The 12,394-nt window shown below is 45.3% G+C and overlaps 1 protein-coding gene across 4 annotated transcripts in view; it reads right to left on the bottom strand.

The window, feature by feature from the left end:
- Positions 1-9,228: 9,228 nt before the first annotated feature.
- The window catches only part of CDR2 (cerebellar degeneration related protein 2), a 44,001-nt gene continuing 40,835 nt past the window's right edge, over positions 9,229-12,394 (bottom strand). For all 4 annotated transcript variants that reach the window (XM_047780322.1, XM_047780324.1, XM_047780321.1 and 1 more), the window contains one exon: positions 9,229-11,137. In XM_047780322.1, the coding sequence (XP_047636278.1) occupies positions 10,273-11,137 (865 nt within the window). In that variant the 3' untranslated portion in view covers positions 9,229-10,272. The remainder of the gene's footprint in view (positions 11,138-12,394) is intronic.

Below are 12,394 nucleotides of genomic sequence, written 5' to 3'. Positions count from 1 at the left end.
GAAATCAAAAGCTTTATATAGGGCTACACCTGTGGCATATGGAGGTTCCCAGGCTAGGGGTCAAGTCGGAGCTGCAGCTGCGGGCCTATGCCATGGCCACAGCAACGTGGGATCCGGGCCACATCTTCGACCTACACCACAGCTCACTGGAACACCAGATCCTTGGCCCACAGAGCAATGCCAGGGATCGAATCCACATTCTTTTGGTACTAGTTGGAATCTTAACCTACTGAGCCACAATTAGAACTCCAAGGATATTGTTTTTAGATGGCTCTTTTTAAAGTAAAATTGGATGTAAGATAATTTTTCTGAGAATAAATCTGGCCACAGGGTTATAAACGAGAAGAAAAGAGATGGTGCTGATGGAGAAGGACTAGTGGGCAGAGTTGAGAGCCCAGTTGGGTTTGGAAACCATAAAGTAACGATGGCCTCATTGTGCGGCCGTGTGCTTTTTCTCCGGTAGCTTCAGCAGTTCAGGGATTTGCTTGTTTGTCCAGCTGAGTTTCTCCCTCACCCACCACTGACACACTGTCTGGTCAGTGTAAACGAATAGTGCATCCAAAATGACCCAGATACTGACCGAAGGTACTGTGATCTGCACTCAGTGAAGGATGCCCCAGCTGGGCCCTGTGCCCTCAGATGTCACTCACAGCTGCTCAGTGGGCCTCTGCTGCTCACTGCTACTCCAGGGCTTCCATTCAGCTTCTGAGATCTCATGATCAAAATACTTCCTCCCTAAAGCTCTACGGTTTTCCTAGGCACCAATGCCTGTTTCTATAAACATCCACATTTCCTGGCCTTTGTTGAATCCACAAATTCACGCTGACAGGAAGTATATACGGGGAAAAATGTGTCAACTCTCAATTTTAAGAGGAAAAAAAGGCCTTAGAAATTCAAAAGAGTAACAATACTGGAAAATATATATTATTCAGTTTAATGTTTCAATTCGCGTGTTTTTGTCTTGTTTTTACCAATTGAGAAAACAAGCCACTTAGCCCTTTTCATGTATTTCATCTTATTTCCCAAAATTATTCATTAAACTAAATGAAATAGAAAAAAAAAAAAAGCTTTATAGACAAGCAAAAGATAAGAAAATTCAGCACCACTAAACCAGCTTTACAACAAGTACTAAAGGAACTTCTCTAGGTGGAAAAGAAAAGGCCACAACTAGAAACAAAAATATTGCAAAGTACAAGGCTCATCAGTAAAGGCATACGTATAATAAAGTTAGGAAATCATCTACACACAAATAAGCTATCAAAACCAGAAATTGTGAGAAGAGGAGGGTACGAATGCAGGATACTGGAGATGCACCTGCAGTTAAGAGACCAACAACTTTAAAACAATCTTGTGTATATATATAGACTCCTATATCAAAACTTCAGGATAACTGCAAACCAAAAATCTACAATAGATACACAAATAAGAAAAAGCAATCCAAATACAACACTAAAGGTAGTTATCAAACCAAAAGAGAAAAGAACAAAAGAAGGAAAGAAAAAAGACCAACAAAAACAAATACAAAACAGTAAAATGGCAGTAAGAACATACACATCAATAATTACCTTAAACGTAAATGGACTAAATGCCACAACCAAAAGACATAGACTGGCTGAGTGCATACAAAACCAAGACCCAAATATATTCTATCTTCAAGAGACACACTACAGTTCCAGGGACGCAAACAAATTAAAGGTGAGAGGATGGAAGAAAACATTCCATGCAAATGGAAATCAAAAGAAAGCTGGAGTAGTAACATTGTATCAGACAAAATAGACCTTAAAGAATATAAAAGAGAAAGAAGAATATTAAATAATGATCAAAGGATCAATTCAAGAAGGAGATGTAACAATTGTAAACATATATGCATCCAACATAGGATCAAATCGTGTGTAATGCTAACAACCCTAAAAGGAGAAATTTACAATAACACAATAATAGTGTGGGACTTTAACACCCCACTTACAACAATGGACAGATCATCCAGACAGAAAATTAACAGGGGAAATGCGAGGCCTTAAATGATGCATTAGACCAGATGGACCTAATAGATACTTATAGAACATTCCATCCCAAAGCAGCCGAATACACATTCTCAAGTGCACATGGAACATTCTCTAGGATAGATCACATTCTGGGCCACAAAGCAAACCTCAGCAAATTTAAGAAAACTGTAGTCATATCAAACAATTTTTCGAGCCAAAACACTATATGACTGGAAATCAACAAGAAAAAAACTGAAAAAATAAAATAACAAAAACACATGAGTTCCCATCGTAGCTCGGTGGTTAATGAATCTGACTAGGAACCATGAGTTTGCGGGTTCACTCCCTGGCCTTGCTCAGTGGGTTAAGGATCCAGTGTTGCTGTGAGCTGTGGTGTGGGTTGCAGATGAAGCTCAGATCCTGCGTTGCTGTGGCTCTGATTAGACCCCTAGCCTGGGAACCTTCATATGCCACAGGAGTGGCCCAAGAAATGGCAAAAAGACAAAAAAAATAAATGAATGAAATAAAAGTGAAAAAGGAGAAGTTACAATGGACATCACAATAAAAAGGGATCATAAGAGACTATTGCCCTGATACCAAAACTAGGCAAAGAGACCGCAAGAAAAGAAAATGACAAGCCAACATCACTGATGAACATAAATGCAAAACTCCTCAACAAAATACTGGCAAACTGAATTCAGCAACACATTAAAAGGGTTGTACACCATGATCAAGTGGGATTTATCCCAGGCAAGCAAGGATTTTTCCGTATCAGCAAATCAGCATGATACACCACATCAACACACTGAAGAAGAAAAACCATATGATCCTCGCAGTAGAAAAAGGTTTTGACAAACTCCAACACCCATTTCTGATAAAAACTCTCCAGAAAGTGGGCATAGAGGGAAATTACCCCAGCGTAATACAGGCCATATGTGACAAACCCACAGATAACACCATTCTCAATGGTGAAAAACTGAAAGAATTCACTCTAAGATGAGGAAAAAGGCAAGGACGTCCACTCTCCCCACTAGTATTCAACATGGTTTTGGAAGTCCTAGCCACAGCAATCACAGAAGAAAAATAAATAAAAGAAATCCAAAATGGAAAGAAAGAAGTAAAACGATAACTGTCTGCAGATGACGTGAATACCTAGAAAGCCCCAAACAATCCCATTTACCATCACATCCAAAGAAGAACATACCTAGGAATAAACCTGCCTAAAGAGACAAAAGACCTGTACTCTGAAAACCGGAAGACGCTGATGAAAGAAATCAAAAATGACACAAACGGATGCTCTTGGGTTGGAAGCATCAGTGTTGTCAAAATGACTGTATTACCCAAGGCTCTATTACCCAGTGACTTGTATTACAGATTTAATGCGATCTCTATAAAATTACCATTAGGTAATTTTTCACAGAACCAGAACAAAATATTTTAAAGTTTGTTTGGAAGCACAAAAGGTCCAGAATAGCCAAAGCCATCCTGAGAAAGGAAAAGGGAGCTAGAGAAATCAGGCGTCCTGACCTCGGGCTACCGCAAGAAAAGAACATGACAGGCCAATATCACTGACTTCAGGCTATACTACAAAGCTAAAGTCATCACAACAGTATGGTACTGGAACAAAAACAAATATAGCCCAGGGGAACAGGATAGAAAGCCCAGAATTAAACCCACACACCTATGGTCAGCTAATCTATGACAAATGAAGCAAGAATATACAATGGAACGACAGTCCCTTCAATAAGTGGACAGCTGCATGTAAAAGAATGAGATTAGAACACCCCCAGCACTATACACAGAAATAAACTCAAAATGGATTACAGACCTAAACATAAGGCTGGACACTGTAAACCTCTTAGAGGAAAACATGGGCCGAAGACTTTGATGTAAACCACAGTAATATCTTCTAAGATCCACCTCCTAGAGTAATGACACTAAAAATAAAACCATACAAACGGGACCTAATTAAACGTAAAAGCTTTTGCACAGCAAAGGTAGCCCTAAACAAAATGAAAAGACGACCCACAGAATGGGGGAAAGTATTTGCAGATGAAGTGACGGACAAGGGATTAATTTCCAAAATACGCGAACACCTTCTGTAGCTCAATGCCAAAAAAACAAACAACCCCATCAGAAAACGGGCAGAAGATCTAAAGAGACGTTTCTCCAAAGAAGACCTACAGAGTGTCGAAAAACACAGGAAAAGATGTTCAACATCACTAGTTATTAGAGAAATGGAAATCAACAAAAGTACGGTGGGTACCACCTCCCACCTGCCAGAATGGCCATCATCAAAAAAATCTGCAAATGATGAACCCTGGACAGGCTGTGGAGAGAAGGGAACCCTCTTACACTGTCGGGAATGTAAATGGGTGCAACCACTATGGAACAGTATGGAGGGTCCTCAAAAGACTAAAAATAGAATTACCATTTGATCCACCAGTGCTGCTCCTGGGCAACTATCCAGAGAAAAGGAAGATACAGGTGCCCCAGTGTTCACTGCAGCACTACATACACTAGCCAAGACGTGGAAGCAACCTCAGTGTCCACTGACAGAGGAGTGGCTAAAGATGTGGTACCTACACACAATGGAATATCCCTCAGCCATGAAGAGGAAGGAAATAATGGCATTTGCAGCAACCTAGAAGTGATCAGGCTAAGCAAAGTTAGTCAGACAGGGAGACACAAACATCATAAGCTACCCCTTAAGAAAAGGATACAAGGAACTTCTCTGCAGACCAGATACTGACTCACAGACTTTGAAAACCTTCCCCTTACCGAAGGAGACAGATGGGGAGGGGGAGGGATGGGCTGGGGGTTCGGGATGCAAATGCTGCCAAACTGTGTTGTGATGATGGTTGTACAACAAGAAATATAATAAAATTCATTAAGCTGAAAACATTGGCAAAGGACTTGAGCAGACATTTATTCAGCGCAGGAGCCCAGTGGAATTCCTGCTGTGGCTCAGCAGTTAATGAACCCCGACAGTATCCATGAGGATGCAGCTTCGATCCCTGGCCTCGCTCAATGGGTTAAGGATCTGGTGTTGCCGTGAGCTGTGGTGAAGGCCACAGACACAGCTCAGATTCCCTATTGCTGTGGCTGTGGTGTAGGCCAGTGGCTACAGCTCTGATGCAACGCCTAGCCTGGGCACTTCCATATGCTGCGGGCGCAGCCCTAAAAACACTGCAACTTCAGAGCAGGAGCCCAGGGCGGGCTGGAGTACCAGAGCGGTGGTCCTGGCAGGCCAACCAGATCCCCAGGCAGGTTTCTCTCCCCTGGGACTGAGAACAAGCACAGGCTCTTCCAGAGCAGCCTCAGTTTCCGACAGCGCTCTGGCAGCCCCACGGGTTTTCCAGCCACCTAAGGGGGCTCATCTTAGTCTTGGACCCTAGGGCTAGGCACCTAACCATGTAGCTTGAATCCCTCGCTCCCGATGGCAGAGCCCCTAAGTACGCCCTGTGATAACCCCTCTTCTGGGTCATCTGCTGAGGGTCCTGGTCTAGACCTAATCACTTTCCTACCAAACTCTGTGGTTCGTTCTTTCTTTTTCTTTTTTTTTTACAGCCTTGGTTGTAGAAGAGATACTGCTAGTCCTCCGACCCTTCTGGGCAAGAACTCTGTATGTAGTTGAAATTTGGATGTGTTTGTTGGGGACGTTGAGCTCAGGGCTCAGGGTCTTCCTATTTCACCATCTTTTTGTTTTACTGCACCAGCAGCATGTGGAAACTCCTGGGCCAGAGATCAAACCTGTAGTACAGCAGTGACAACGCCTTAACGTACTGAGCCACCAGGGAACTCCCTTCACCATCTTGATCTCACCTTCCAGAGTTACTGTTTAATGAGTATAGAGTTTCAAAGATGAGAGTTATGGGGGCAGATGGTGGTGATGTCTGCCCAACACTGTGAATGTATTTAATACCATGGAACCACGTGTATACGTTGAAATGATATAGATGGTAATTATGTGTATTGTTTTTCTTTTTATTGCTGCACCTGCGGAATATGGCATTTCCTGGGCTAGGGGTCGAATTGGAGCTGCAGCTGCAGGCCTACACCACAGCCACAGCAACACCGGATCTGAACTGCCTCTTTGACCTACACAACAGCTTGCGGCAATGCTGGACTCTTAACCCACTGAGCAAGGCCAGGGATCAAACCCACATCCTCATGGATACTAAGTCAGGTTCTTAACTCACTGAGCCCAAATGGGAACAACAATTATGTGTATTTTTACCAAAGTAAAAATAAAAACAACCCCCCCCCCCCAGTGTTCAGATGGCTCAAACCATCATCGGGCACAAAAAGAAACACAAAGCTTAAAGATTAATGTAACTACAGAAAAATCTTGCTTGGCAAAAATGCTAATAACAAGGTTAAAGTTAAGATAACAATATTTATAATTTCTAGTCATAAAATTGAGTTTTCTAAATACTAGAGCTTTTAAGTTAGAAAAATAGAAGGCAAAGGACAATACAAATGGCTTAACAGATTAAAAATATACAACCTTGGAGTTCCCGGTGTGGCGCAGTGGTTAACGAATCCGACTAGGAACCAGGAGGTTGCGGGTTCAATCCCTGGCCTCACTCAGTGGGTCAAGGATCCAGCGTTGCTGTAAACTGTGGTGTAGGTTGCAGACGTGGCTCGGATCCCACGTTGCTATGGCTCCGATTCGACCCCTAGCCTGGGAACCTCCACATGCCTTGGGAGCAGCCCAAGAAAAGGCAGAAAGACCACAAAAAACCCCCCAAAAAACCTTATTAATAAAATCAATGCACAATTAAACTATAAAGAAACATTTTTCAGAGTTCCCGTTGTGGTGCAGTGGAAACGAATCCGACTAGGAAGCATGAGGTTGCAGGTTCGATCCCTGGCCTTGCTCAGTGGGTTAAGGATCTGGCATTGCCATGAGCTGTGGTGTAGGTCGAAGACGCAGCTCAGATCCCGAGTTGCTGTGGCTGTGGTGTCGGGTGGAGGCTACAGCTCTGATTAGACCCCTAGCCTGGGAACCTCCATATGCCACGGGTGCGGCCCTCAAAAAAAGAAGACAAAAAAAGGAAAGAAACATTTTTCCTCCGTTAGTTTGGCAAGGATCAAGTTTATTGGCATGGCAATAGGCACATGAAAAGATGCTAAACATCACTGATTATAAGAGAAATGCACATCAAAACTACAATGAGGTATCACCTGACGCTGGTCAGAATGGCCATCATTAACAAGTCAACAGATAACAAATGCTGGAGAGGGTGTGGCGAAACGGGAACCCTCCTTCAACTGTTGGTGGGAATGTAAACTTACACAGCCTGTATGGAAAGCAGTATAGAGGGTCCTTTAAAATCTCTAAATAGAGCTGCCATATGATCCAGCAGTCTCACTCCTGGAAATTTATTGGGAGAAAACTAATTCAAAAAGTATATGCCCCCCCAGTGTTCACTGTAGCACTCTTTACAATTGCCGAGACATGGATGCAACCTAGATGTCCATCAAAAGGGGACTGGGTAAAGAAGATGTGGTACACACACATATATATATACATACACACACATACCCACAATAGTGTGGTGGGGCGGGGGCCCCCCGAAACAAAGGGAAGGCAACCTGCACAACCAGCATCTGTGAGACCACGGGCTACGCCATGGCAGGATGACATGATTGGTATCCATGTGTGCAGGCGCAACTATGTAACATGAGTTATCCAATCAGAATTTACAGAAGGTATGTTACCTTATAAGGGGGACAAAGGGACCAAAACGTAGCGGGAAGACTAGTGGAGGTATATAAGGCCATGGCCCGCTGCATTTGGAGCTCAGCCTTTGGATATGAATCCACTGAGCCAGTGCCCGTGAGAATAAACACTGCTTCCTGGAAATAAGTCTTGGTGTTCCGTCTCTGTACGAGAATCCCGCAACAATAGGATATCAGCCATAAAGAAGAATGAAACAATACCATTTGCAGCAACACAGATGGACCTAGGAGTTCCTGTCGTGGCTCGGTGGTTAACAAATCCGACTAGGAACCATGAGGTTGCGGGTTCGATCCCTGGCCTTGCTCAGTGGGTGAAGGATCCGGCGTTGCCATGAGCTGTGGTATAGGTTGCAGACACGGCTCGGATCCCGAGTTGCTGTGGCTCTGGCGTAGGCCGGTGGCTGCAGCTCCAATTAGACCCCTAGCCTGGGAACCTCCACATGCCGAGGGGACGGCCCTAAAAAAGGCAAAAAGACAAAGAAAAACATAGATGGATCTAGAGATTATCCTACTAAGTGAAGTCAATCAGAAAGAGAAAGATAAAAACCATATCATAAATCACGTACATGTGGACTCTATGATACAAAACAGAAACAGATCCACAGACATAGAAAATAAACTATGTTTACCAATTGCAAAGGGAGTGGGAGAGGGATAAATTGGGAGTTCAGGATTAGCAGATACAAACTACAATATATAAAAACAGAGAAGATCCTACTGTATAGCAATAGAAGAATATATTCAATATCCTATAATAAACCTACTGTAAATAATTTATGTGATTCAGTAAAAATGGAAGAGATTACTCTTATTTAAAAACTTGGAGTGATATATGTTCCTGTTGTGGCTCAGAGGTTAACAAACTGCCATATGCCGAGGGTGCAGCCCTAAAAAGACAAAAAAAAAAAAAAATTATTTATTTTCGGCTGTTCCACATCATATGGAGTTCCTGGGCCAGGGGTCAGATCCAAGCCCCAGGAGCAACCTATGCCACAGATGCAGAAAGGCTGGATCCTTAACCCACTGTTCTGGGCTGGGGACTGAACCTCTATCCCAGTGCTCTGCAAATGCCACAGATCCTGTGGCACCACAGTGGGAACTCCTAATTTATTATCTATTAAAATAGAGTTGATTTACAATGTTGAGCCAATTTCTGCTGTATAGCAGTGACCCATATACATATTATATATACACATTCCTTTTCTTTTGAGATGCTTTGGGAATCAACCAGTCAAATGCTGTTAATTCAGAACCAAGTTTGATATTTCTAAAATAACGCAACTGTCATAGAACACATCCTTTTAAAAATGTTTTTTCATACAATAATCATAATGAACACATCCGCATGAGCAGCATCTGTGCTATTACACAGTCCCAAGGAATGGAAAAAAAGTCATTGTCGATTCTCCTAGAGATATTTGTTGGAAGAAGAAACGTGAATAGTTGGTAATAACACTGACACAGCTTAAGCTTTAACAAGCCATGGATCCATGTGTTCATTTTCATAGGTAGCTTTATTTGGTGTTTAGAAAAATATATACAATAAATGGAACCTCAGTTCTCTTAAATAGTTTAAATTAAACGTTTGCAAGTTGAGAGGATGACTACATATCCACAGTCAGAACATCAACACTGTTGAAGTGGCAGGTAGGGGTTTCCGCAGCAAGTCACACACATCGACAGGCATGGGCAGGAGGTAGCAGGAGCAGCTGGCGGCCGCTGGGTTAGGCAGGCCAGACGACACACGAGAGGGAAGGATTCGTCTCGCCCCTTCAGTGGGAGTTTAAGGCAAGAATGCCTAGCTAACTAACCACTGCAGCTTTGAGTCAAAGCACTTGGATGCCGGGAGGAGGCCCCCTAGGGCTCTGCTAACAAGCCAAGTGGGCCAAGCAGAGCTCGCCCCTTCAGCTTGGCACGCAGGTGACTGAGATCCATGGAGTCACAGTTCACCTGGTAGCACATGTGACAAACCCAAAGGCGTGGAGTATTTGTTAATGCCGTTTATTTTGGATGAGACCCCTGCATTGTCCTGAACATTCTTCTTCATGAAGTCACAGTATCCAGCAGTGTCTGTGGAAGTTATTTTCATTTGGCAGCCGTCTGACTCCTGCATAGTTTTAAGAAGTTAGGCAAGGAGGCAGTGGGAATTGCCTTCGCTTTGTTTCAACTCTGCCCTTTCCCCTGTATAATATATAATATACAAACACACACACACAGGCACGTACAGACTACACGCTGCAGGAACTCCAAGCCTGCTTCTCCAGGAGCACAGATTTGCCCTCTACTGGTTCTGGGACTTTCCAAGGAATTGCACCCTAATCATTGCACCCGCCAGAGGCCAGTCTGTCACGGGATTTCCTGAGGAGCTTACAGGACTGCCACCAACAGCCACCTTCCTTCCTCGTTGTGCGCATTTGCTAAACAAGCCAAGCAAGGAGGCCAATGTCACGAGCAACACGAGGCTTTGGGATCTAGGGACACTCGTCTGAGTGGGAGAGAGAGGTGCTAAGAAACAGGCCCATCAGGAGCAGAGGTCCGCTTAGGAATGAGAAGAGAGAGAGCGGTATTTTGTTCTCTGTTCGTCTATTTCCTGCTTAGTTTTCTTGATGCAACTGAAGATCTCCTTAAAAAGCGCTTTGTATTCTGGGGGCGTCGAGGCGGTGGGGGAAGCCACGGGCTCTGGGGTGACAGAGGCCGGTGCCCAGCCGCTGGTGCCGGGCTCGGGCTGGGCGCCGACGGCAGCCGGCTCCTTGGCCGGAGCCCTGGAGGTCTGCACGGCCTTGTGGGACAGGGAGTCCTCGTCCTGCTGGCACTTCTTCAGCAGCTCCTCGTACTTCACCTTCAGGGCGCTGTACTGTGTGTCCACCTCGTGCAGCAGGGAGACGCCCCTCTGCTTTACCGCCTTGGCCCTCCGGATGCAGGTCTCCTCGTGGCCCTTCACGATGTCGCCGCCCGCCAGGCTGCTCAGCACCGTCTCGCTGCTGCTGCGCTTGAGGGGCTTCCTGGGCGCCTCGGGCGGGGACAGCAGCATCTCCTCCAGCAGGCTCTGGCTGGGCTCCCTGAAAGGGGCAAAGAGTGAGTCCGGCACCAGCTTCTCCACCCCGTTCACGAAAGGATGCTCGGACTGCAGCATCTGCCGCATCTCGGCCACCTCGGCCTCCAGCTCCAGCGCCCGGGCTCGGTAGGCGTCCGTGGCCCCCAGCTGCCGCTCCAGGTCTCGGTTCTCCTTCAGCACCAGCCCGAACTCCTCCTCCATGGTCACTCGCTTCTGCCGCTCCAGGCTCAGCTGGGCCTGCAGCATTGTCACCGTTTTCTTCAAATGCTCGTTTTCTTCTTCATCGGGGCTTTGCCGACTTTGTAAGGAAGTGATCTGCTCGGCAAACACGTGATCGTACACGAAGTGCCTGGGGAAGATGTTGAAAGACTCTGTTAACGCAGGAATGCAAAGAGGGAGGCTGATGATTTTTTCCAACTACCTATTTTTGAGGAGCTGTGATGCAACTGATTTTTTTTTTTTTTTTTTTGCCTACTCCATGCTAGAGCAATGGTTACAAGGAATGTGTGAGGCTGGCAAATAAACACATGTAAGAAAATACAGCTTTTGTGACCGATATTTTTTTAAACATTAAAAATGCTACAGGAGGAGTTCCTGTCGTGGCGCAGTGGTTAATGAACCTGACTAGGAACCATGAGGTTGCAGGTTCAATCCCTGGCCTTGCTCAGTGGGTTCAGGATCCTGCATTGCTGTGGCTCTGGCGTAGGCCGGTGGCTGCAGCTCTGATTAGAGCCCTAGCCTGGGAATCTCCACATGCCGCAGGAGTGGCCCTAGAAAAGGCAAAAAACAAAACAAACAAACAAAAAATACTACAGGAGTTCCCATTGTAACTCAGCAGGTAACGAATCCAGCTAGTATCTGTGAGGATGCAGGTTTGAGTCCCGGCCCTGCTCAGTGGGTTAAGGATCTGGCGTTGCCGTGAGCTGTGGTATAGGCTGCAGAAACAGCTTGGACACTTGTTGCTGTGGCTGTGGCACAGGCCGATAGCTGCGCTCCAATTTGAGCCCTAGCTTAGGAACTTCCATGCGCCTCAGATGCAGCCCTAAAAAAAAAAAAAAAAAACTACAGAACATCCATTCCCAGAGAACTTCAGGATGACTGATACTGGTCAAGGAAATCAGCATGGCCCAGTGGTGCTCGGCCTTGGCCGCAGACTAGTATCACCTGGGCAGTCGAGAGAAAACTACTGATGCCTGGGTCCTACCCCATAGATTCGAACCTAGCTGGTCTGCCTAGGCGTGGGTCTTTCTTTCTTTCTTTCTTTTTTTTTTTTTTGCCATTTCTTGGGCCGCTCCCGTGGCATATGGTTTCCAGGCTAGGGGTCTAACTGGAGCTGCAGCCACTGGCCTATGCCAGAGCCACAGCAACGTGGGATCTGAGCCGCATCTGCAACCTACACCACAGCTCACGGCAACGCTGGATCCTTAACCCACTGAGCAAGGACAGGGATCGAACCTGCAACCTCATGGTTCCTAGTCGAACTCGTTAACCACTGAGCCACAACAGGAAGTCCAAGACGTGGGTCTTTCTTAAGCTCTTCATGTGATTCATAATATGCAGCTAAGTTTGAGAACCACTGCTGCAGTGATTTTTAACCAGGAACAGA

Source organism: Phacochoerus africanus, chromosome 5, assembly GCF_016906955.1.
Source record: "Phacochoerus africanus isolate WHEZ1 chromosome 5, ROS_Pafr_v1, whole genome shotgun sequence".
Taxonomy (NCBI): Eukaryota; Metazoa; Chordata; class Mammalia; order Artiodactyla; family Suidae; genus Phacochoerus; species Phacochoerus africanus.
Note: the sequence above shows the minus strand (reverse complement) of the source record. Positions and strands in the feature narration are given on the sequence as shown.